This window comes from Pleurodeles waltl, chromosome 7, assembly GCF_031143425.1.
Source record: "Pleurodeles waltl isolate 20211129_DDA chromosome 7, aPleWal1.hap1.20221129, whole genome shotgun sequence".
Lineage (NCBI taxonomy): Eukaryota > Metazoa > Chordata > Amphibia > Caudata > Salamandridae > Pleurodeles > Pleurodeles waltl.
The window spans coordinates 1,053,264,722-1,053,292,555 of record NC_090446.1 but is presented as its reverse complement, the minus strand read 5'-3'; the positions used below and the strand labels follow the sequence as shown (position 1 = coordinate 1,053,292,555).

Genomic DNA, 27,834 nt, shown 5'->3' with positions numbered 1-27,834 from the left:
AGTTCGAAGTTTTAGTGATTTGGGAACTAGTAGCCAGACAGCAACAGCAATTGAAATTTGAGAGAAGAATGAGGAAAGCTGAGAAGGCACTAGCAAAGGCTAGAAGGGATAGTGATCAGACATTTTGGAGAACTGAGACTTTACAGGGAATTAAGTTGTTTCCTGACACACAAGAGAACAAGAATGAGGCTAAAAAGAGTACTAAGAAGAGGGATTTTTATCCTCTAAACAACAGAGAGCAGAAATCCACAGAGTAGGAAGTTTACAGTTATTGAGAAATCGGCCCCCACCATATGCAGCACACAAGAGAAGCTCAAGTACTGGTGTAGATCCTACAGCCCGATATCAATTGAATCCACTCAGAGCCAGATTCAGGTTAGCCATAATATTCCAGTTACTTCAGTGATTCAAAGGCCTATGCCGCAGATGGATATTTCCAGAATGTATCCAGATGTACCTATTGTAGATGTCGCAACAAACCTAGTAGTGCCGACAGGACAAGTTTACCAAAAGCTAACATTGGTCCAGATAGACTCAACCCCGAACTTGATGTCCTCGATACAGACACAGACGATCCCGAGCTACACCCACCCAACAGGATCGCAGACAGAGATGTCCATTTTGACAAGTCAAAATACAGGAATAATGTACCTGAGAGATCCAAGTGTCCGACCAAGTCCAGATGCACTGTTTGTACCAGTTACCATAGGTCCAGTTATACCGTAGTTCGCCCAGGGAAATAATGGGCACAATGAACAGAAAATCCTGAATCCAAGCATAGAGAGGAAGAGATTTACTGAGAATGCAAGAATGATAACTACCATGAGACCGACAGTCGATGGAACAGGTCTGTTAATTGATTTAAGTCCCTTCAGGACTCCTCCAAATAATGAGGTGAGATAATACATAGGTCGTAATGCAAACATTGTGATACCAGAGACCCTGTACCTAACATTAAAGCAGGTGCCAGGTCTAGGCCATAACAATGTTTTGTTACAAGGTTTGACAGCTCAGCAGCTAGCTGAATGTTTAAAGAAGTTGAGTAGCAGTCAAGGAGATTCTAGCAGAGGATGTGCCCTGAATTTGACCAGGCTTAGATTGGAAGGATCTATGGGGTTAGAAGAATTGACACATTCAGAGAAAATGAGTTGCGTTATTTGTGAAAGTTGATAACTAACAAAGCAGGAGTAGTACATCAGAAATTGGCAGACTTGGCAGAGAAATGTGATGTAGAAATTGAACAAAACAAGCACCTAAAGAGGAGTTACAGGTTAGATTTTGACTCAAAGGATTTTAAAAACATGAGAGTCCCAGGAATGAAAATCCACATTAGGGAATTCATTCAGAGCATTCAAACATGGGAAGCATTAGACAAATGGGAAGGCAGATGGGTGAAGAAAGGAGACAAGAGAAAAAGGGATTTCGCAAACCTTATCGCAAATGTGCAGCAGGTTGAGGACCCAGTTACAATTCTACCAATGAGAGAGATTCCCAGAGGGAATTTTGTCCATGTCCCTTGGAGCAGAAGTGACATCTTGTCATTTACAAATGATTATGCCATGTTGAGAGAGAAGCCAGTAGCGTGGTATCAGCAAACAGATAGGTTTGTGAAGCTCGCAAAATGCCTATGGGAGGATTTGAGCACCCTGTTAGAGATAGTGGTTCCAGCAGACTTATGGGTCAAGTGTAAGGGGAGTATAGATTGGCCAACAAGAGAATCTCTGAGAGATCCAGCAACAGGTACACCATCTCCTGATGTAATGAAGTATTACTGTAAGGTGATAGAATTTTTGAAATGAGAATTTTGCCCAAGAACATTGACTGGCAGAGAATAAGCAGGACAGCCAAGGAAGCGAAGGAGTCAGTTCATGCATACTATGAGAGATTGTTGCAGGCATTCAAACATTACAGCGGGACAGAGACAATTGAGCCGAAAGACATGATTCATTTTGTGTTCAGATTTGTTGAAGGATTGAGACCTGAAATCAGCCAGATGATTAAGAGTCATATGATTTGTTGGCAAGCGAAGCCGATTAATGAAGTACTGCAATATGCAAAGTACTGTAGTGATGAGATTGAGTTGAAACAAGGAAAGTTGAAAGAGAAGGCAATAGTGATGCAGATTAAAGCGGCACAGACAGGAATGCAGGAACGTTTTCCACAACAGCAGCAGTAGGAAAACGCGTTGTTTCACAATTGTGAACCGTAGTCCTGATTTGAATATTGTGGTTGTTCAGAATGATGTGCAAGGAACAATGGTTATTATTACCATGTCACGCTTGTGGAGGCCTTTCACATTGGAAACAGCAGTGTCTGATTTTAGTACAGGAAGATGTTGTTCAGCAAACAAGCTAAATCAATTCTTTTCCAAATTTGACAGGACCGAGAATGAGAGGTCACAATCCAAATTTTCAAAGCAATGTGAATCAGGTGCAAGGATTTCAGCCCATGCAACTGATGCAAATGCCACGTTTGCAGATGCCACAGTTGCAGCAAATGCAACCGCCAGTTCAAATGGTACCTAGACAGCAAATTCACATACCTCGGGACCCAATAGAGCAGCAGCAGATGATGCTTCCTCAGCAGGTCACATGTCAAAGGTTTAATCAGAGCCAGTAGCGTGGTATCAGCAAACAGATAGGTTTGTGAAGCTCGCAAAATGCCTATGGGAGGATTTGAACACCCTGTTAGAGATAGTGGTTCCAGCAGACTTATGGGTCAAGTGTAAGAGGAGTATAGATTGGCCAACAAGAGAATCTCTGAGAGATCCAGCAACAGGTACACCATCTCCTGATGTAATAAAGTATTACTGTAAGGTGATAGAATTTTTGAAATGAGAATTTTGCCCAAGAACATTGACTGGCAGAGAATAAGCAGGACAGCCAAGGAAGCGAAGGAGTCAGTTCATGCATACTATGAGAGATTGTTGCAGGCATTCAAACATTACAGCGGGACAGAGACAATTGAGCCGAAAGACATGATTCATTTTGTGTTCAGATTTGTTGAAGGATTGAGACCTGAAATCAGCCAGATGATTAAGAGTCATATGATTTGTTGGCAAGCGAAGCCGATTAATGAAGTACTGCAATATGCAAAGTACTGTAGTGATGAGATTGAGTTGAAACAAGGAAAGTTGAAAGAGAAGGCAATAGTGATGCAGATTAAAGCGGCACAGACAGGAATGCAGGAACGTTTTCCACAACAGCAGCAGTAGGAAAACGCGTTGTTTCACAATTGTGAACCGTAGTCCTGATTTGAATATTGTGGTTGTTCAGAATGATGTGCAAGGAACAATGGTTATTATTACCATGTCACGCTTGTGGAGGCCTTTCACATTGGAAACAGCAGTGTCTGATTTTAGTACAGGAAGATGTTGTTCAGCAAACAAGCTAAATCAATTCTTTTCCAAATTTGAGAGGACCGAGAATGAGAGGTCACAATCCAAATTTTCAAAGCAATGTGAATCAGGTGCAAGGATTTCAGCCCATGCAACTGATGCAAATGCCACGTTTGCAGATGCCACAGTTGCAGCAAATGCAACCGCCAGTTCAAATGGTACCTAGACAGCAAATTCACATACCTCGGGACCCAATAGAGCAGCAGCAGATGATGCTTCCTCAGCAGGTCACATGTCAAAGGTTTAATCAGAGCCAGTAGCGTGGTATCAGCAAACAGATAGGTTTGTGAAGCTCGCAAAATGCCTATGGGAGGATTTGAACACCCTGTTAGAGATAGTGGTTCCAGCAGACTTATGGGTCAAGTGTAAGAGGAGTATAGATTGGCCAACAAGAGAATCTCTGAGAGATCCAGCAACAGGTACACCATCTCCTGATGTAATGAAGTATTACTGTAAGGTGATAGAATTTTTGAAATGAGAATTTTGCCCAAGAACATTGACTGGCAGAGAATAAGCAGGACAGCCAAGGAAGCGAAGGAGTCAGTTCATGCATACTATGAGAGATTGTTGCAGGCATTCAAACATTACAGCGGGACAGAGACAATTGAGCCGAAAGACATGATTCATTTTGTGTTCAGATTTGTTGAAGGATTGAGACCTGAAATCAGCCAGATGATTAAGAGTCATATGATTTGTTGGCAAGCGAAGCCGATTAATGAAGTACTGCAATATGCAAAGTACTGTAGTGATGAGATTGAGTTGAAACAAGGAAAGTTGAAAGAGAAGGCAATAGTGATGCAGATTAAAGCGGCACAGACAGGAATGCAGGAACGTTTTCCACAACAGCAGCAGTAGGAAAACGCGTTGTTTCACAATTGTGAACCGTAGTCCTGATTTGAATATTGTGGTTGTTCAGAATGATGTGCAAGGAACAATGGTTATTATTACCATGTCACGCTTGTGGAGGCCTTTCACATTGGAAACAGCAGTGTCTGATTTTAGTACAGGAAGATGTTGTTCAGCAAACAAGCTAAATCAATTCTTTTCCAAATTTGAGAGGACCGAGAATGAGAGGTCACAATCCAAATTTTCAAAGCAATGTGAATCAGGTGCAAGGATTTCAGCCCATGCAACTGATGCAAATGCCACGTTTGCAGATGCCACAGTTGCAGCAAATGCAACCGCCAGTTCAAATGGTACCTAGACAGCAAATTCACATACCTCGGGACCCAATAGAGCAGCAGCAGATGATGCTTTCTCAGCAGGTCACATGTCAAAGGTTTAATCAGAGTAATAACACAGTACACCAATTCCCATTACACAGTGAGGATGGAATAAACGATGATTGGCTTAGTGAGAGTTCGGATGAAGAAGAATGCATGTTAGCAGCTTCATTAGAGGTAGATCAGAAAGGTGTGTATGTCAAGGGTAAGGTAACGGATCACAAAAACTCATTTCTAGTTGACACAGGAGCTACACGGTCAACAGTGAGAACTGAAGAAGTTCCAAACCTGACCCTTTCAGGGAAAACTGTCCAGATTGTAGGAGTTGAAATCATATTTGACAAACCCAATTACAGAACCAGTTCAGGTTAAGTTTGGCAACTTTAAAGGACTACACAAATCTGTTGTTTTTGTTGTGTAAAACTAGATGTTCAATTACTTGCTCTAAGGATGGAATTGCCATTCAGACAAACAGTGATGATGAAGATGATCTGACCCCAGAAACAAACTGTGACATAGTAAATGAGGAGTACCACTTGATTAGTTTCTTTCCAGTCTTAACAATGCGTAATCTTCCTTCTGACTTACAGGGAACAGTTAAAATGAAGGTGTGGGATTTTAAGGGAAAAGACATTGGTTTAATAAAAGGAGTTGAGCCAGTTATGGTTGCATTCAAGCCAAATGTGATTTTCCCCAGATTCCTCAGTACCATATGACACAAGAGATGATTGAAGGGATTGCACCCATAATTGCTGAGTTTGTAAACCAACGTGCTTTGAAAGAAGTGTTGCGCAGCCCATGTAATTCACTGATAATGGGATTGGGAAAGCTCTGCGGAAAATATTGAATTGTTCAGGATTTGAGGAAAGTAAATGATATTTTGGTTAAGTGTTGCCCAGTAGTGCCAAATCCAGCGATGCTGAATGGTTCACCATAGTGGACCTGTCACAAGCATTCTTTTCGGTACCTCTTCATTAAGATAGTAAATTTATTTTCTGTTTAAATTTTTGGATCGAGTCTCCTGTTGGTGCAGAATTCCACAAGAGTTTTCAGAGTCACCGTCCATTTTCAACCAGATCCTGAAGAAGAACCTGGAGTCATTGGAAATGCCTTTCCAATCGACATTGGTACAGTACATTGATGATTTGTTGATTGCATCAAAGACAAGAGAGGCATATATGTACAATACCATTGCCTTACAGAATCACTTAGTGAAGAATGGACATAAAGTGTCCCCAGTGAAATTACAGTACTATGAGAAAGAAGTGAAATATTTGGGACACCTAATTGAGAAACAAATTAGGAAAATTTCTAGAGAGAGGCTCAAAGCCATATTGCACATGAATCCCCCAGCAACATAGAGAGATGTGAGGATGTTTTTAGGAATGGTGAGCTATTGTCGCCAGTGGGTTCCAAATTTTTCAGTCATTTCAAAGCCATTGCAGAAACTGATCTGCAAAGAAGTTACTGATCCCCCTAGTGTTAGATCAAGCCTGTATAAAAGCATTTACTGAGTTGAGAGAAAGCTTGTGCAAATCCCCGGCTTTGGGAATCCCTGACTACACAAAACCCTTCATATTGTTCTGTCATGAGCGTGATGCATGTTCATTGTCTGTTTTGACTCAAGTCCTTGGTGGTGTAAACCACCCAGTAGCATTTTTTTCAATTACTTTTGACCCAGTCGCAGCAGCTTTACCAGGCTGTCTGCGCACAGTCACTGCGGATGGATTGAGCCTCACTCAGAGTGAGAGTATTGTGATGGGACATCCTTTAACTGTTATGGTCCCTCACTTCAATGAAGGTTTACTCACCAGAACCAAGACTCAGCATTTAATAAACGTGAGGCTGACACATTATGAAACTATCATCCTGGGTTCCCCTAATGTGACGTTAAAAAGGTGTACAATGCTTAACCCATCAACCTTGCTTCCAAAAGAAAAAAACATTGAAGGTGACAGATTGAAAGAAGTTGAACATGACTGTCTGGAAGTAACTGATTTGTGCACAAAACTGAGACCTAATATTCAAGATACTCGATTGGAAGAAAATGCCCAAATTGCTTTTGTTGATGGTTCCTGTGTAAGAGACAACATGGGGACAATAAGAACTGGATATGCTGGATGCACAATTTCTAGTATACTTGAAGTGTCCTGGCTTCGAGGACTGAATTCTGCACAAGTAGTGGAACTGGTAGCCCTTTCTAGAGCATGCCATGTTTCTGCACAGCTTAAAGTTACCATTTACAACTGACAGCCAGTATGGATTTGGAATAGTCCACGATTTTGGCCAGCTATGGTCACAGAGAGGTTGCCTGACCTCTTCTGGTTCACCAGTCAGAAAGGGTGATAGAATTCATGAGTTGTTACAAGCAAATGCCTGAAAAGTTTGCTGTGGTGAAATACAGTGCACACCTGAAACCACAAGATTTTGTGTCAATGGGAAATGGATATGTGGATCAAGTTGCAAGGTTTTGCGCATTGAACTGTATATCGTTCAAAGATAAATGGGAATTGTTAAATGTGCCCAAGCAATGCATTACATGTTATAAATACCTCAGTAGAATTGAAAGCATTACAGGATAATGTTGACAAAGATGAGAAAAAGAATTGGATAAAATTAAAATGTGTTCAACGTGAAGATGACGTCTGGGTGTCAGGGGAGGGATAAGTGGTTCTGCCTAATAGTTTGTTGCCTCAAATGTCTAGATATTATTATGGTCAAGCACATGTTGGGAGGGATGCAATGGTCCGTACCTTTAAACAATCTTGGTTCAATCCAAAGCAGTTTGCCATCAATGCATCGTCTGTCAGCAAATGAATGTGAGTAAAGGGACTGTGGTAAATTTGAGCCACATTGGAAGAGTAGGAGGTCCATTTAGCAGAATGCAGATGGATTTCATTGAAATGCCTGTGTGTGGAGGATTGAGATATGTGTTGGTGATTGTTTCTATCTTTAGTCATTGGATCAAAGCTTACCCTACACGAAGAAGACTTACAGTAGCAAAGTTTCTGCTTAGGAACTGATACCATGTTTTGGGTTTCCAGTCTCTTTAGAATCAGATAGAGGAAGTCACTTCAACAATGAAGTAATTAAATTACTGTGTTCAGCTTCAAATATTGAACAGAAGTTGCATTATAGTTATCACCCTGAAGCCTTAGGACTTGTGGCGCAGATGAATGGTACCTTGAAATCAAAAATGGCGAAAATGTGTGCATCCACGAATCTGAAATGGCTCATTGCACTGCTGTTAGTTCTGATGACTATGAGAAACACACCTGACAGGAAAACAGGACTGTCATCGCATGAAATCCTCATGGGCAGAGCAATGAGGTCGCCAGCAGTTCCTGCCAATGCAGGAATGTGTGCATCCACGAATCTGAAATGGCCCATTGCACTGCTGTTAGTTTTGATGACTATTAAAAACACACCTGACAGGAAAACAGGACTGTCACCGCATGAAATCCTCATGGGCAGAGCAATGAGGTTGCCAGCGGTTCCTGCCAATGCTCTTTACTATATGGTGTTGGACTACTGCAAAGGTCTGGGTGATGTGATTCGCTCTTTCTCTCATCAGGTGGATGCCACCACACTGAAATCGTCTCAAGATCAAAGGCACAATCTGAGAACGGGAGATTGGGTTGTGATCAGGAAGCATGTGAGGAAGATGTGTTTGGAGCCTCGTGGGAAGGCCCCTACCAAGAAGTACTGATTACTACTACAGCTGTGAAGTGTGCTGGAGTTCCTAATTGGATACATGCCAGCCATACTCGGAAAGTACTGTATTCATTGGACAATGAAAAAGACTTGTTGAGAGTACCAACAATGTCAAGACAAAACCCAGAATAAGAGAAAGAAACAAGAGAATCGGAGACTGAATCTGAGCAGACTGAAGCCAGTACAAATAGTCCTGTTAGAGATGATGTTGAAGAAATACAGGAGAGTGACAGTGAACTAACCTCAACTGAGGTAGCAGGAGACTCTAGTCAGAAGAGGGCTGTCCCAGAAGCAGAAGGTTTTGAAAGACAAATAGAGCAAACTACAGACCCCGAGGGGGAAGGAGTTTGACTGGACCAAAGCCAAAACGATGGTTTATATCTTTAGTCATTGGATTGAAGCTTACCCTACACGAAGAAATGACAGCCTTACAGTAGCGAAGTTTCTGCTTAGGGAACTGATACCATGTTTTGGGCTTCCGGTCTCTTTAGAATCAGATAGAGGAAGTCACTGCAACAATGAAGTAATTCAATTACTATGTTCAGCTTTGCCCCTTACTTATGGAATAAGTTGCAGTCTTTTACCAACCACATTCTATAACCAGGAGTACATTCAGTACTTCTACTCAAACCACAATGCGGTGTTTCCGTTTGTCCCTATAATTGAGTACCTGAGCAGATTAGCTAAAGAAAACACTATAGAGTTAGTGAGAGAATTATTTGAACCTTCATTGAAATTTGGCACTGCTTATGCACACCAGAAAATACCTGACATGCTTGCTTACACTTATAGAAAAGAGCTTCTTAGATCAGACAGATGATAGAAGAAAAGCATTAAAGGTGAAATTAGAAAACGGCTTAGAGAAAAGGACATTTAGAAACGATCATGCATTTAGTGACATAAAGACACAAGGGAGGTTAGCTTTAGATGCACATCATGTAGGAAAGCTTTGTGTGTATATAGGCCTAAATCTAGAACTGATACGTTGTTTGTGGGAACGAGTGAATGTAGGCATGTGTTTTTGTCTCAGAGTAAATGGACGTTCATGTTAAATGGGCAAGACCCAGCAATTCCAGGAGGAGGAGTTTATTACATCTGTGGCCAAAATGCGTATTACCGTCTTACTAGAGGATGGTATGACGGTAACTAGCTCAACTCCTTTTATTAGACCAATGTATTTTCCCTTAAAACCCCCCACTTTCATTTTAACTGTTCCCTGTAAGTCAGAAGGAAGATCACGCATTGTGAAGACTGGAAAGAAACTAATCAAGTGGTACTCCTCATTTACTATGTCACAATCTGTTTCTGGGGTCAGGTCATCTTCATCATCACTGTCTGGATGGCAATTCCATCCTTTGAGCAAGAAATTGAACATCTCGTTTTAAACAACAAGTCCCTTCCTAATGAGGATACCGGACTCGAGTCACAAACAACAAATTTGTGTAGTCCTTTAAAGTTGCCAATCTTAACCTGAACTGGTTCTGTAATTGGGGTTGTCAAATACTGATTTCAACTCCTACAATCTGGACTGTTTTCCCTGATAGGGTCATGTTAGACAAAGGAGAGAATCATATTCTGGCATAGTTGGAGACATATTTGGAGCAATATTCCTTCAGTGAGAGTTCTTCTGAATTCTTTGAAAATTCAAAATTGTCTACCATTGTGGATAACATGCTGACAAATTTTTCAGGAGCCATGATCCTAATGGATACAGAAATGGCTGCAGTAAGATTTAAGACTCTTCAGAACCGCCTTGCGTTAGACATCCCTTTAGCAAAGGAGGGAGGAGTTTGTAAAATATTGATTCTGCACATTGTTGCTCATATATACCTAACAATAGTATAGAAATTAGGAGCCTTATTAACAATTTAACTAATGATAGCACTGATTTGAAAAAGCTGAAAGAACCTGGAGTTTGGAAAAATGTTGGCAAAGGTTTTGCTTCTGTGGGAAATTGGCTTGGCAACTTAGGAAAAGGGATAATATTGAAAATAATAGAAGTAATATTGGTTATTGTGACTTGTATAATTGTGCATGGGGAATATGTAAATTGTATCATATAATTAAAATGAAGAAATTGAAAAATGATCATAGGAGGGAAGAAATTAGAATGGAAAAACTGTTCAGGGAAAATTTGAAAAGGGAAAGAAGAAATAAGGGTTATAGGAAGGACAAATTTTAGGTGAATGAAAATTTGTATGGGAAGATGTAAAGGGTGATGACATATTTGTCACCAGTGGAGGGATTGTGAATGTTGAATTTATTACTAATGATTATTATGTATTTTAGATTTTGAAGCTGCATAGAATTTGGATTAACATAGAAAATACGCCATAACAGAACTAAGTATCAATAATAAATGCTTATTAATATAAATTGAAGTGCCTATTTTTAGATTATTGTAGTAATGTGGTGTATTAATAATTTTGCATTATGTATTTGTTTTATTACTACTAGGCCTTAATTTAGTGAGGTTTGGGCCTAGTTTGCAGAGCCTCATATTAAGCTGCCCTGTTTAAATAATATTGTGGGAATGTATGTCTAGAGAAATCAATTCATGTATTATTTTCACTGAGTTGACCAAACATTAGCAGATGTCTTTAACTTTCTCATGAGAACTGCTTGCTAGAGTGTCTTGTATTAGTAGTTGATACATTATATAGTTTGATGCATGAGATAGCGATGTTCCCAGGAGTTAACAATGGATGCACTGACTGGAGTAAGGATAGATAAAACATTTTTACCTGACGAACCTGACGGTGGGAACAGGAGAAGACGAGCCAATCATCAGACATGTGAAAGATAGTTTAATTATATCTTAGATTTGAGCTTTTATTTCTATTGGACTAATTGTAAATGTACGATTCTTTGACCAATGGTAATGTGGGATGTTCTTTAGATGATTTTAACATAGCTCAACTGCACAGAGAGAAGTGAGCTCATTCCTACTTTGATTTCCTCAGTGGAGGATTCTATCTTTAACTTTATTGCTTAGACTCCCGATGCTGAATGCAGATCCCTTAGATATTGCTTCCAAATGGTTTGGGTAGCTCAGAGTCCCCATTTCTGAACCATTCCCTTTCAATGCCCATTGCTGATCCTGACCAAACTTGTGTCCAAGTGACAAAGATTATCGCAGCTTGCTGATTCATATGAGGAGAGGTATAACAAAATGCTTGGTACCAACCGCGATTTTGCTAGACCTATAGCTAGATGTTTTCCAAATTTATGTTGACTCAATTGTTTTGCATGAAGCCCAAACATGCTTTTCTGATCACAAGGTTAGTAAGGGAAACCCTGAAATGTTAACAGATTGCTGGTAATAAAAATTGATGTTGCTCAATTGCTGAATCTAGATGTATGCTATTTCTATTGCGCATTTATTTCTGCTATTGATTTGTACTGTGTCTCTCAAATGTTTAGTGATCAATGCGTTAGTTATATTAAGATTCTCTTGAAGATTTGGGCAACCAGTGTTGTTCTTGTATGTATGCCATTTGCTTTTGAGACTAAGTTATGTGATATTAGCTTTATTAATATAGGGAAATAAACATTCTAACTTTACATAAAGGTGTGGTTATTTATGGCCAAGTGGGTCATGGTGAAGATTTCTGACTCCAAAGGTATTTGATATTGTTTATTGTTGTTGTTGAAGATATTGTGTTGTAATTGGGATTCATGGTGGAATCACTCTAAGCGGAGTCAAAAGGTCCATTGAACCTCTAACTCATCCCCTTATAAAGTAATAATAAAAGACCAAATAATGACCAATGCGATCACATTGGTCATATGTTATGGGCGCCATGTGCATCCGCAGAGAGGAAAGGGGGGAGGTGCATGGCCCCCCTGGATTTAGGTACAGCCTGGTGTGCAGACTCACAGTGCAGCGTAACACTACAGCCGCTGTAGTGTTACGCTGCCTGCACTAGTACGACTGCCCCCCCCAAACACAGTCCGAGACGCCCCCCCCCCTTGAAAACATATCTGCGGACACCCATGATGAGTGCATGGGCACAGTGAACTCTCATTTGCCAGGGGCCACGTTCCCAACATAAATAATAGAACGTGCCATTGTAATCATGCTGGCGCAAAATGTGCGATGCTCTGATCCATGTTGCAGAAGGGGCGCACAAGCATCGGCAATCCGTTACAATAATAAAGTGCCCGGATAAGCGCAAGAAGTAGGAGAAATATCCCCTGTAATAGTGCCCCTGGTGCTGCATACAAGCTGTAGGATACTAGCAGAACTCTTGTAGAATGGAGACAATGTAACAAAACATGTGATCTATTATATAATCTTTTTCAGTTCCTTTCAGGACTCCAGCTATAACAGTTTGGCCCTCGAGTAACATTACGGAGGGGAAGAATTTGACAGTGGAGTGCAAGGTGCATACTTCGCACACAAACCCAGAAGCGACACGACTCATCATGCAGAAAGACAAACAGATCATGCTGAGTTCAAAGGAGGAGAAGATTGTGTTTAATGTAATCGCGACTCTGGCCCATATGGGCAATTACACCTGCAAAGCCGAATCCAGCAAGGTATCCAAAACCAGCAGTATGTACATCAGTGTTTCAGGTATGGTTGCATTCACTTTTTCGTAAAATTAAAATATTTGCATGATAAAGTTATTGATACTGGACTGCAGAGAACTTGTCAACATAAGATACTATGCTGTTCTTAGTGTCATTTATTGGGAGAACTTATTTGAGCTTGAGATCTAGCAAGGTTTTAGAAAAAAGAATGCACACATAGATTAGCTCAAGCAACATTTAAAAATGAAAAATTGTTTTGCTTTCCAAAATTCAAAACTACATTTTTTGCACAGTTTTGCAGAGCCTGTACTCAACCGTGTTTGATCCTGATCGGCGTTGCACAGTAGTTAAGGTGTGGGGAACCTGTTTTTCCCATTAAGCGCTCTAGGGCCTCCAATATGGGTGGCATCCTGTATTGACGTTATCGGACCGGGTACTCGACTTGACCCGTAAATCCATGTTCCGCCATTCTGGTTTGGGAGCATAGGCAACCCATCGTGTATCCCCTAAATGAAGCACACTCACAAGCTGGATGGATGCCATAATCCATGATGTAGCAGGGACAACTATAAAGAAACACAAATGCTGCACGCTGCAAAGCTGGACACATACTCTCACCTGGAATGCACATATATATATGTAGTTAATAATTATCCTTGCCCTCATTTTCACTTGTCATAGTGGCTCACTTCCTCTACTAAAGTAACAGCTCTCCCCGCACTGCATTTCAAGCAAGGTCTCCTCAACCCTTCCTCAATGGTGGGCTTTCCAGAAATGCCCTACTCCTATACTGGTAGTGAAAGGTAAGCAGTGAGATGCAACTTGAAGGGAGCAGGTGTAGGAGTAGTTTTTCATAAGGCCTATCCTACATCTACATCACATTTTGGGCTTTAACAGTAATCCTTAGGTGAGAAATGCAATATGTGCAACAATGGCTGTGTGCCACGGTTTGCAGTAAAGAACCCATGAACGTGTTCGCTCCGGCAGTGCCTGGTAAATCCCCTATTGAGTTGATAGCCCTTTGTAGTGACTCACTGCATGGTACCCACTTACTGCCTACCAGCGAACTGTCGATCTGGCCTGATTTTTCTCTCTGTTTCCTGGTACGCTCCAAGTAAAAATAGGTTACTTAATTCAGATGGCTCTGGGTGCTCTGCCCGTTGGTGGCTCGAGAAGAAGTAGTGCCTGGTTGTGCAGTGTAATGCAACTTCTGGCCAAGGATGTAGATCTGATGAAAACTTCTGTCACCCCTGAATACCTGCACTGAGAAGCAGTGATGGACATGCTGCCAGGAAAGGGAAAGGGAGAGAGAGAAACACCAGACTGGAGCTTACTGCGAGATGGAATTGTCTCAATAAAGCAACTGCGTACCTTCACTGTTAAGGGGGCAGTTTACTCTCACAGGCGGCTTCGGCATTGGAGGTTGCCCTGTTGAATCTCCTGGCAGCCAGGAATCCACCCATCAGTCCCAGAATGCTGACACAAACACACCAATATCTACGGAACAATAAGAGGCATACACACCATGAAAAGATAGTGAGACAAAAGGAGTTTGGTAATAAGCGAGGTGAAAGACTGAGGGAATCAAAAAGGGACAACAACATATAGGGCCTTATTACGAGTGTGGCAGTCAGGACTGCCGTTGTTGTGGTGGTCCAACTGCCACATTACAACACCGGTGGTCAGACTGCCAGAGAACCTCCAGCTCTGCTAGGATCCACAATTCTGGCAGCCAGGCGGTGGCGAAGGTCATAATCCGCCAGGGCAGCGTTGCAGAATACAACCTTGTTCTCTCCCAGCTTTTTCATGGCAATAACACCGCCATGAAAAGGCTGGCGAATAACAGATACAGGGAGCCACTGGGGACTGTTGCACTGCCTATGTACCCGGTATGGGCAGTGTAGGCCCCCCGTCGAGCATTCTCGCTTTGCAGACAGTGAAAATTGTGAGGGTGCTGATGCACCCTGCTGGCTACATTATAGACAATGCTGTAGTCTGTTTCTCACTAGGCCGGCGGCCGGAAACTAAGGTTTCTACCCGCCGACCTAGTGGGAAACTCATAATAACTCCTGCGGGGAGGTGGCCACAAAGGCGGCAGCCACCCTGTCAGGAGTTTGGTGGATGGGCTTTCCTGTCCGCCAAACTCGAAATGAGGCCCACATTGTTGCAAACTTGTATGTAATAGAGAGAGCCAACGCAACTAGCTGCACGTTGCCAGAAAAGGACTCTGAACCTTGAATGATCTTAAATAGGAATCTGCCACTAGTGTCCTGGATGTGACCTTCACACCAAGATGTGAGTATGGGAATTCATGCAGTTGGGAGCTTGTGTTTCCAATCTCATGAGTTTCTACTGACCCAGGAGTCTCCTTTTCTGTAATAGGACCTAATGTTCAATAAAAATCCTCCGAGCTACTAATACTATTAGAGATGTAACAGTTACCACATCAGGTGGAATTACATTAGTAGCCACCATATGCAAGATTACCAGCAGGGATCACCTCTGTGCATCAAGCACGGTTGCCCGGAATAATGTAAAGAATGCTTTGTCAATGTGGAATGCCGCTACCTGCAATGCCCCAGCACAAAATTAATAATATTAGTAGCAGTCTTTTCAACACCGTTTGATGTTTATCACTCAAGTATCAGCTTCAAATATATTTTGGAAATTCTGCCATTTTTCTCTAAAAATCAGCTTATGAGTTCTGAAAATGCACCCATTTCTTCCTCAAATACACACTTTTCAGTTTGGTATAGCGATGCTAATTCAATCAAACAAAGGCTCCTAATTTGGTTTACTGGGTTGCTCACAGGTGAGCTACTTATATGTAGCTGGAGAGCTACCAGTAGCTCATGAGCTAATCATTGACGAAGCCTGCTGACTGACCTGTCTTCTGCAGTTTACTGCCCTGAACATGTTATGCTGCCAGTGTTTGCCCGGAATTCTGACAGACAGACAGACCTTGAGGACAGTCTGCCTCATGGAAGTTCACTGACCACTCTGTTCTTTCTAGAGTTCACCTCACATATCGACTCATATTCTAATGTTACACTCATATACACTCATGCACTGCCTCAAAGCACATAAAAACCCACTATCTCATCAGTTCTTGGATAATTCTTCTGTCCTTAAGAAAATACATTGTTAACCTCTTCTCATGCCGTCATGTACATGGGATAAACTTGGCACTTGCTACAGTTCTCAAGCACTCAGAGAAATACTCACACATACTGTAGCGAAGGCGCCCCTATATGCATACAAGATTGGAGAACTAGGTACGTGCTTTCCTCCTTAGCCTTTTTCTCTAATAAAACAAAAACTATTCAACGTCTACTTAGAGGGAAGAGTGGTCTGATATGTTTCACCTCTGATCCTGGCCTCTTTTACACTACGCTGAAAACATTTCCTCCCTTGATAGTTCTCTATTTTAGAATTAACAACAAATATTTTAGAATTAGCCAGTATAGTTACGTTTGGCTCACAACTTGATTCTTGTCCAGTACAAGTCCTGCCCAAAGTTTTAGACATTTGCCCTATTGTATTAACTTATGCAATACTTTGTTATCTCCAGCATCATATCTCTGATGTGGCCTCTCATCAAGAAGCCTAATGCTGATCAGACTATTCTCTGTAGATTTTGCCCCATTTCTCTCCAGCCTTTCCTAGGTCAAATTCTGGAAAAGAAGGTTAGCATTCAGATATCTTGTGTTGTTGAGGCCTATCATCTTGTAAACCATGTACAATCTGGCTCCTATCCTTTACATGAAACTGAAAATTCACATGACTTATGTCTGAACCTTGACCAAGGTCTTAAGGCACTCAGATCCTTCTTTAATGACACCCTCTGCCACAAGCTATTCTAACTAGGTCTCCAGGGCCATGGTTTCACTTTGCTCAAATGTTTCCTTACTGACAGATCTTGTGCTGTAAAATCTTCAAGCATTTCATTCTCTCTGTCATCTATTAACTTGTGGTGCACCCAGGGGCTTCTTCCTCAGTCCCTCAGTCTGACACTTTTCAACATACATATGAACTCTCTAGCCTCTTGATTAGATTCATTGGCTACTATCCAAAGGCCTAATGATATGACATGCAAATTGCGGTATCACTTGGGGATAACATGAATCAAGTTCAATCTAAATGTTGTGGTTGCAAATCAGGGGTCCACTGCAGTTGAGAAGTAACACTGTAAACTCTCTCAAACCGAATACTGGCAAAACTGAGGTCCTGATGTTCTTTCATCTGAACATCAACATGGTGGTCTTAAGAGTTATGAGATCTCCCACATCCATTATTCTCTGTTTAGAATTTGTGTGTCATCTTTGACTCTGCCTTGACCTTCAAGGGACAGGTGTGCAAGGTAACTACTAAGTTTTTTTATCATTGAGGGTCCCATATAAAATTATGACTTTTTTACCACAGAACTAAACACAGTTGATTGTTCAGACCCTTGTCTTTCACACCTTGATTATGCTGGCCCCCTTTATTTGGACCTTCTGGTACAGATCGATCCTCTAATATTTTCAGCTTGTTCAGAACTCAGCAGCTCACCACACACTTGGTCTTCCTGCTTGCTCGGCTATCTTCCAACCAGTTAGCAGCCTTCACTGTCTCCCTGCGGCCACACAGGGTTTTATTAAAACCCTATGCACTTGTCATTGTGCTTTTCAAAGATTTCGAATGGTTTCTCTACAAGAGCATTTTCTAACATATGTACCTGCTTAGTTATTATGCTATTATTCTCAGCAAGTACTGTGGGTCATTTGTTTTCACAACAAGTTACTAAACTTTGAAAATTCGTACCCACTTCAGTACTGCTGACCTTTGTTCATTTGACTGTCTGTTAGCATCTGGAGATTGTCCTCTTTCCTTAGCCCTGCTGCCTAACCCCTCAGATCTTGTCAGCATCAGGAAAACCTTATGGTTAACTGTGAGCACCACCCCAGCAGCCACTATCATACCTGTAGTGGTATTTGAGGTTGGTGAGGCAGTGAGTCCCCTTCAGCCAGGATGCTAAGGAAATGGCTAGAATAGAGTTGCATATTGATGTGGATTTTAAGACCCCCTCACAACCACTGGCCCAGAAGAACACGGCTGCCACTGCATCTGCCACCATGCTACGGGGGTAAGATAGTTGAGATGCTTCCAGATCAGACACTGCAAATGTGCAGCATGGAGCCAGGGTAGACATCACTCCTGCAGAACTAGTGGGAGACTACAAGCTCCAGGTCTGTTTTGACAGACATCCAGGACATCCTGAGGGAAGAGGCCAGGTTGGCGCACTGCAAGCAACGTGCCATCTGCTAATTTGTGGACAGGCACACGGTGGAGACAGGGATGGTCATGCATGCATACAGGGATAGTCATTCATGCCTGGTGTCACACTTCACTGCCCAGTTAAGTACCATTCTACTCACATCTCCATCAGCCATCTAGAGTTGGAACAGGGCTTTCAGGAAATGGGGAATTTGGGGGATATTTTGGTTGATAAGCCAGAGCAGCCAGGGGATGGGCTTTTTGGGGTTAAGGTAGTTATTGAGATTGAGCTGATAGGATATAGAAATTCTGTGGTTCAGGGTGGGTGGCAGGACAGAGCAGACAGGGAAAGGGCTGGTTATGGCAAGGGTGGGTGATAACATTGAGCTGCTAGGGCATGGTGGTTGATGGGTTAAGACAGGTGACATAATAGAACATCCGAGAGATGGTTAAATTGGGGTGGGCTGGTTAGTAGGATTGGGCTGCTAAGGGCATGGGGCTCTGAGAAGGTAAGATAGAGTGGGTGATAGTACACAGCTGCTGGGGATGGGGCATGAAAGTTTTTAGTAAGATACAGCTGCTATAGATGGGTGGTTGTTCAGGGTAGGGGTCGATGATAGGGCAGAGGAGTCAGGGGAGAAGGCAGTGGACGTTAGGGTGCCTAAAGAGTGGAAGAATTTAGCAGCTAATGCATGGGAATTGCTGGGGCTACGGTGGGTGGTAGGACGTAGGGCAGGTCTGAAGGGTAAATGATAATATAGGAATGACCTGCTAGGATACAAGGATTGTGTGGTTGGAGCTGAATCACTATTAAATGTACATGTTCACACTACACAAATTGGGGTTATGTGCCAGGTACATTAAAGTTTGCTACTATTGTATAGTTCAGCCCAGAAGGTATTGCCGATGACACTGTCTCTGATTACAGCTGCATCAGCATCCTGCTGATGTCAGACCTGTCCCACTTTTGCTTCCTCATCACGTATATTTCATATTGTGCAGGATGTGACACAGACCTAATCAGATTATACAGTAAGGTTCCACTAGTGTGGTGCAGACATGCATTCTACATTCAAAATGCATGCTCAAATGTGTTGTGTGGCATAATGGTTGTCATACTGTTTGCTTGTTCCTGTGTTACCTATGACGCTCTTGGCATCTAGACAATCTATGGTTCCTTCTTTCACACCCCTGTCAAATTTTATCATCTGTAACTTATAAGGAGGTTTGCCCTAGCTCTTTCTATGAGGGTTGTGATAAACTCAAAGTTTGAGCCATTATTAATCTGCCCGTCACAGCCAAAATCACAAAGAAATTGGTGGTTCGTCAATAGCACCTCAACAGTACTAACTGCCTCTAATCTCCTGTCTGGTTTTAACACTTAACCTTTAGGTAAAAGTGCACGGTTGCGGTTTTGGTAATGAACTTTGAGGTGTACCGATGAAGGGACTGGCTGTCTCCTGATCATTTTAGCAAAACAAAAGGCTGATGGACGGAGTGCTGAACAATGCAAACACTTGCCCACAGTCACAGATCTGGGTTTAATCCAGGGAAGACCTGGCCTGGCAGTTTGGGATGGACTGTTCCCATGGGGAACAGGGTCAAGACTGATTTGCATATGGCTGGGTCCAAACTGGAATGGCATGGGCAGCAAAAGAATGATGGATTTAGGCTCAGATCTCTGTACTGGAGGTGAATGTTTGACATTGTTCAGCATTCCACCCATCACTTGTTCTTTTTGCATTTGTTGCCCCAAGTGGGAAGGGTATGCCCAGACGTGGGTCCTGTGCTTCCCATGCCACTGGATTCAAGCTAGCCTGGCTGGGGAGGGTTGATACCCTGAAACTGGTCCCAGGATGCTTGTTTCCAGTCCAGGCAAGACCTGGCCTGGCAGTTTGGGCTGGACTGTTCCCATGGGGAACAGGGTCAAGACTGATTTGCATATGGCTGGGTCCAAACTGGAATGGCATGGGCAGCAAAAAAACAATGGATTTGACCCAGATCTCTGTACTGGGGGTGAATGTTTGACATTGTTCAGCATTCCGTTCATCACTTGTTCTTTTTGCTTTTCCTGATCATGTTAGACATGTCAAGGCCCTCAGATACCGCAAAACGAGGGCTGTCAGCTATCAAATGTCTCAGGTCATTTTTGACCTATCGGTCACAGAAAGTGTGCCTAGAGTCCTTTCTTTAATCATCTTTTTCTCCAGACTGTGGCGTGCCATAAGACCCCTGCATTTTCCTATTATTCATCTATGTTTTCGCAGCTCTGCTGATCAGATGTTTGTCAACCCAAGGGAAAAGTACAGTCTTATGGAGATATATTCACCCACTGAAATGTAAAACCCATTGAATATTATGGGATTTACATTTCGGCAGACAGGATATCCATCGCCGTTGTGACGGAGTAACTCATCCGCCAAGTTCTAAATCAGGCCCTTAAACTAGCTTGCTAGATGTACAAGTGATACCATCAGATAGGTCCCACCGCCTTTAGCCAATTACTAGGTTTCAGCTATAGTCTAAAGGTCATATTCATGAGCCCATTTGCATCGCTCTTGCACCACGCAACATGGTGCAGGAGAGACACAAATGAAAAATGAAATTTATAAAGTCACGCAAGACCATCTTAGGTGGCCCTGCATGGCTTCATATTGAGCAATGTAAAGCAGCGCAAATTGCTGTGTTTCATTACTCTACACTAGGGAGGCATTTCCATGGGTGATGCGTGGATCTTCTCATGCAACATCCCTGGATTTGATACATTCCCAGGTTTACAAAAATAGGTAAACCTGGAAATGCGCAAAAAAGATAAGCCTTCCCAGGAGAGGAGTAACGTGGATAAGTAACTTTATTTCACCTTGTTTTCCTCTTTCTGTGTGTTCTGCATCCTGCAGCATACAAAGAAAGATTAAAATGCCTCTCAGGCTTGTTTTTGTGAAGGAATGTGCCCCTTCCTGCACAAAAACAATCCTTCATGCAACACAGGCACCATGGTGCAAGGGTGCCTACATTGGCGCTAGGCTGGCAATTGTGCACCAGCGCAGGGAAAGGACAGGGATGCTCCATATTGCCTTAAATACACCAAATCCCTGCCTTTTCCCTGTCACGCAGTGCAGCACAGCAAGGTGACTTGCTGCGCTGCACTGCATCACTTGGCCATAAATATGGCCCTAAGTATCTAAGTGATTTTTCAGTGGCAAGTCCAAAATTATGGAGCTCTCCTCTCTTTTCTATCAGAGCAATACAGAAAACTTTAGAGCAGCTTTGAAAACCTACCTGTTTTAATTCTCCCATTCTTTGCCTCCATTAAATGCCATTATTTTCTGGCATCAGCGGATGTCGTGGGTTATCTAAATTGTATGCAGAGATGGCTAACTTTAAAGAACAGTGCTGACAATACACATTTTAGAATTATGGAGTCATGGGTGAAACCCAACAATTGAATACAGCAATGTGTAAAGTACAGGTGTGCATCAAGGACCATTGGTATATTCATGGTGCACTGCAACTTGCGATTGTGGAATACTTGCTCTATGACCCTTAGAACTAGTTGGATGTGGAACAATCAGTGTCTCATGTCACGTCAGCAAGTGCACAATCCGTCGCAACCTTTCCCCGCATCCACCGTATCACAACTGACGGCAGATCCTTCTCCCTCCTTGCCGCCAAAACCTGGAACTCCCTCCCCGTCAACCTACGTCTGAACCAGGACCTCCTGGCCTTCAGGAAGCGCCTCAAGACCTCGCTCTTCGAGTAGTAGCACCCCTTTCCCCCCAGCGCCTTGAGACCCATCCGGGTGAGTAGCGCGCTTAACAAATTACTGATTGAAAATTGATTGAAATCGAAATTTCCTGACCTGTGTCAGTACCTAGAAAATATGGGCTGTGTCAATCGGTGTGCCATGCCCACTGTATGCTGGTAGAGCGAGTTGCAAAAAATGGAGATCTGCGAAGGGGGTATGGTATTCTGTATCTCAGTGTTCGACCACAAGGCATCTCAAATGGAAGACAGGATATAGTTTGTGGTCTTCATGTCAAGCTGATAAGTTGTCCGTACTTGCAACACTAATCTGCTATAGCTTCACCTGGAGTAAACCTGCATGCTCTGTCATCACTTGTGGTAAAACTGCATACAGTAAAATATCCCCTTAACTTTAGCTTTAACACATATTTTCACCTGAGCCATGCAATAATGGTTTGATTGAACTTATGCCTAAGAGAGATACGATTATAGCGTGCAGAAGCGGCATTCAGATCTCCCATAGATTAGCACTGGTTGGTTGTGTTCTTCAAGAGAGAACCATGGCCGGCCCATTGTATACATTCTTCTCTCATCACTACAGTGACTTTGATCAGCCCTATGGGGGCCATAATTTTATGCGAGCCGTATTTTAGGCCTCAAGACCATAACAACACTCACAAGACAACAATGATCTTGGTTTCCAGTGCACGAGAATTATGATCCTTATTCCTTGCGAACACTTGTTTGTAGGAAACTTTCTCTTTAAATGGTATGCCAAAACGAGGTACACTGTGCAAAGAGTCCAGGGGTTCCCTTACTAGCGGACAAGGGCTTGCTCTAGCAATTCCAGTGTGCTCTTTTACCAGGTAGTATGGTTGACTAGGCTTAACAAAGAAGAGTATTAACCTTCTTTACAAAAATGCTGCAGGGTTGGACTGGGCGTCCAGTCAGGGTGAACCAAGAGGCTGCTTCACATCTTCAGATGCTCGAGGACATAGGGACACCTTAGATCGTCTTCTCCACAGGCCAAGGGCGATGGGTGCAGAGGCGTACTGAGGCATTGGTTTTTCATTTCTCCACCAAGATAATTTGCGGTTGAAGGGGCCTCCAGGCAGAGGCTGCAGGCGGCGGCGGTGAGTCCACAGTGGGCAAGTCCAAGGTGGGCTTTGTCTCTCGAGGGCTGGGGGAACCACGCTGGCACTAATGGCCCACTTTAAATCAGGCTAGGTGGCAAAGAGTTTAGGGGTGTTTTAGGGTGGTAGCGAAGGGGCTACTTACCTGTGGGGTCATAATGCCCCATATATGACCACTTCCAAAGGGAAGTGGGCAAAACCCTGTCCCAGAGTCCCTACTTCTGCCAGTACTAAGAAGGCAGATTTTCTAAATGTTGTGTTCACATCAGGCAGCTCAACTTAGCGGTGGGACTGACTTAAGTGGGTGGACACACCTCTGTAAATACTACATTTTCTGCCTGTCCAGGTGCCAAATGGACCCTGGGGTGGGGGGATCAGCATTTCTCCATTGAGTGAAGCCAGATCTGCATACCAAGGGCGATGGGCTTCTTTGAAGCCCCCTGCCTTGGAATGCAGATTCGCAGCTGAGCCTTCTGGGTGGGATGTGTAAACACCTCTCCCAGAGCAGGCTTTGTTTCTGGCCATCTGAGAGCAAAGGCCATCACACTTGGGGTCAGAAACACATCTGGTGATGGCAGGTTGTCTGAACCTAGCCATTCAGCACACCCTTAGTTGGTAGGTTTTCAAGGGTGCCCTCTGGGTGCATGTATTAATAAATCCTTCACTGGTATCAGTGAGGATTTATTCATATGAAATGTTTGATACCAATCATCCCTATTATCAGTGAAGCCATCATGTAGCATGGGAAACGCATATTGATCAGTGTCCAGCACATGTACTATGATGCACCCTGCCTTAGGGCAGTAAGGCCTGCTGTAGGTGTGACTTACATATATTGCGCGAAGTGTTAGGGTACATGGCACACAGGCTGTGTGCCATGTCGTGTTTTCACTTTTAGCTGCACCAAGACACAGAGCATGTAATGGCTGTCTGCATGTGCTAGGTGAGGGGTCCCTGAGGGTGACACAATACATGCTACAGCTCTTGGGGACCCTCTTTGGTACCCAGGCCCTAGGTTCCAGGGGTACCATTTACTAGGGATTTTTAGGGGGCAGAGGTATTGTCAGTCTATGCTTAACAAAACAATTCTTCCTATATAAAGAGATGATGTTCCTGCAGATTAAAGGAATAGCGATGGGTTGCAGCTTTGCACTAGAGGTAGCTAACTAGTAATGGACTGCTTTGAAAAGAAATGGGTATATAACAATCTTAACCCCTTTCTCCAGAATATTTTAAAATGGATCAGATACATAGATGATATATTCATGATCTGGCAAGGAGACCAGACAACTTTGGTAACTTTTCATGAATGGCTTAACCATCTCACACCAGATTTTATGTTCACAATGCATGCTGATAATCGAACGATACATTTCCTAGAGCTATGGATCTTCTCCAAAGAAGGACAGTTACAAGTACTGTATTTTACGAGTGGCCACCCGAGAACTTTGAAAGAAAATCTCCAATATGGCCAGTTCCTCCGGATACGGAGGAACTGTAGTAGCAAAGATGACTATTTTAACAACACATCAGAGTTGGCACTCAAATTGATTGAGAGGGTACCCTAAAACATTGATAAAATCTGCACTAAAGAGAGCATGGTTCACCCCGAGGGAAACTCTTTTGTCTCCCAAGATTTGCCAAAAAGAAAATCCATTAACTTGTGTCATCACTTTTAGTCCAAAGGCCAATAAAGTACGGTCCATTAAAGAGAGGAATTGGAGAATCCTGGCAGGATTAGAGATTAAAAAAACATTGTTTGTGTTCAAAAGAGCTCGTAATTTAAGAGAACACTGGGTGAAGGCTCCATACCCTGTCGAAAAGAAAAGAGACCTTAGAAGGTTGTTACAATGACCCCCCTTACACGGGACAATATAAATGTAAGAATTGTGTAGCTTGCCAATTCAATAGTGAATCGAATGAAGTAATCCTGAATGGATTGGTACACCGACAAGTGAATTTCTCAAATTGCAATACTAAAAATGTAATTTACTGTATTAAATGTCCTTGTGAGTTGGCGCATATAGTGCAGACATTGCAACAGGTTAAAACAAGGATACTACAACACCGATCAAGGATCAAATGCGCCATTAAAAACGCACCTTTGGTGGAAAATTACTGTGAATTGAAGCACTCACCAGAAGACACATTGGGGGTCATTCTGATCCTGACCGCGGGAGCACCGCCAACAGGCTGGCGGTGCTCCCATGGGCATTCTGACCACGTCTGTACAGCCGCGGTCAGAAACGGAAAACCGGCGGTGTACCGCCGGTTTCCCGCTGCCCTGGGGAATCCTCCATGGCGGCGCAGCTTGCTGCGCCGCAATGGGGATTCCGACCCCCTTACCGCCATCCTGTTCCTGGCGGCTTTGGCCGCCAGGAACAGGATGGCGGTAAGGGGTGTCGTGGGGCCCCTGGGGGCCCCTGCAGTGCCCATGCCAATGGCATGGGCACTGCAGGGGCCCCCGTAACAGGGACCCACCATGATTTTCAGTGTCTGCCATGCAGACACTGAAAATCGCGACGGGTGCAACTGCACCCCTCGCACCCCTTCCACTCCGCCGGCTCCATTCGGAGCCGGCATCCTCATGGAAGGGGGTTTCCCGCTGGGCGGGCGGGCGGCCTTCTGGCGGTCGCCAGCCAGCCCAGCGGGAAACTCAGAATTACCGCGGCGGTCTTCTGACCGCGTAGCGGTATTCTGCCAGCGGGACTTTGGCGGGCGGCCTCCGCCGCCCGTCAAAGTCATAATGACCCCCATAATGGGCAGTATTGGAGGTAGTCCAGACTAAAGGAGATGGATAACCAGTCTCACAGCACTTGATCACGAGGGAAGCGCGACTTATTGAGAAATTTGGAACAGCAAGACAACAACTCTAGGTACCCAGAGCCAATAAATGATCTGCACCTTGCAATGGGTTTTTATTCTATACCGGGTATACAGCAATTCATTTGCTGAAATATAAAAAGTGAAAATATAAAAAGTGAAAAATAGGAATCAAGAAAACCTTTGTATTTCCAAAATGGCCACAAGATAAGGTGTTGAGAAGCAGTGGTTATTTGCACATCTCTGAATTCCGGGGTGCCCATACTAGCATGTGAATAACAGGGCATTTCTCAAATAGACGTCTTTTTTACACACTGCCTTACATTTGGAAGGAAAAAATGTAGAGAAAGACAAGGGGCCATAACACTTATTTTGCTATTCTGTGTTCCCCCAAGTCTCCCGATAAAAATGGTACCTCACTTGTGTGGGTAGGCCTAGTGCCCACGAAAGGAAATGCCCCAAAACACTATCTGGACACATCAAAATTATCAAATACAAAACTACCTGTTTTTGCAAGGGGGCACCTGCGTTTTTGGTCCTGGGCTCAGCAGCCTTCTAGGGAAACCTACCAAACCCAGACATTTCTGAAAACTAGACACCCGAGGGAGTCCAGTGAGGTGTGACTTGTCTGGATTACCCAATGTTTTCTTACCCAGAATCCTCAGCAAACCTCAAATTTAGCTAAAAAAAAATCACATTTTTCCCACATTTCTATGTGGGATCACCGCACTGGGGCACGTTTCATACCGCCCAATGTTCCCCTTATTCTCCCGGTAAAAATGATACCTCGTTTGTGTAGGTGGGCCAAGTGCTTGTGAAGGGGAAGAGCCAAAAACATGTCGATATTGAGGGGGAACAAAATGGGTCCAAAAGGGCAGTTTGCAAAAAAACATTTTTAGGCTGACAAGTGCCGCAGAATTTTTATCGGTATAGATGAGACAATGCTGGGTGGTAGGAATTTTGTGGATTCCTGCAGATTCCGGAAGGTTCCATCACAAAAACGTGGGAAAAATGTGTGATTTCCAGTAAAGTTGGAGGTTTGCAGGGGATTGTGGGTACAAAAATCGTGCGGGTGCATGTGAAACACACCACCCTGGAATCACCCAGATGTTTAGTTTTCAGATGTGTCTAGGACTTGTCGATTTTTTTACATGGCAGCGTCCCAAAGTCCAGAAAGTGCAGCCCTCACCATTCCAAGTGGGACGATTTTGAGAGTAAGCCAAGTTCTCATGGCCCAAATGTAAAACTAAAACCCAAAATAATCAAATGTCTTCTTGCTTGCTGTGGGATAAGATGTTTTAGAGTGCGGGGAGAGCTGAAAGACTGTTACCCCCTTCAGTTGAGGTGGGGGCGTATCCAGGCCCATACTGGTTGGTAGCCACCACCCCAATATTTTTCGTTTTTAAAAAATTCCCTGTCATCTAGTAGACTTTCTGCCACCCTGGGGTGTGGATCAGGGGTAATTGCCCCATCTGCCTACTGGTGGGCAGAACAACTTTGGCCCCATTTATTTGGGGTGGGGGTATGGCCATACCCCCACCCTCTTATTTTTGAAAAAAAAACTTCCCTGGCCTCTGGTGGGCTTTCTGCCCCCCCTTGGGGGCAGATGGGCCTTCCAAACATAGGCCCATCTGCCCCCAATGGTGGGCAGATATGGCCAACAGTAATGTGACCCCATGGGGAGCGACCCTTACCCAAGGGGCTGCCCCCCTAAAGAAAACACACGCATACACACACACCAATCCCTGGTGCCTAAGTGGTTTCTGCCCCCATGGGGGCAGATTGGCGTAACAAAAATTGGCCGGGGCAGAAATGGTCTAAATACAATTTGTCCCCCACAGGAGCGACCCTTGCCTAATCCGTCGCTCCCCATCTCTAAAAAAAAAAAAAAAAAAAAAAAAAACACACAAAATTTGCCCTGGCGCCTAGAGGTTTCTGCCCCCCCTCGGGGCAGATCGGCCTAATAACAATAGGCCGATCTGCCCCCGGGTGGCAGAAATGGCCTAAA

The 27,834-nt window shown here is 43.4% G+C and overlaps 1 protein-coding gene across 2 annotated transcripts in view; it reads left to right on the top strand.

The window, feature by feature from the left end:
• Positions 1-27,834, top strand: part of PECAM1 (platelet and endothelial cell adhesion molecule 1) — a 302,864-nt gene that overhangs the window by 77,995 nt on the left and 197,035 nt on the right. For both annotated transcript variants that reach the window (XM_069199932.1, XM_069199933.1), the window contains exon 5: positions 12,641-12,913. In XM_069199932.1, the coding sequence (XP_069056033.1) occupies positions 12,641-12,913 (273 nt within the window). The remainder of the gene's footprint in view (positions 1-12,640; positions 12,914-27,834) is intronic.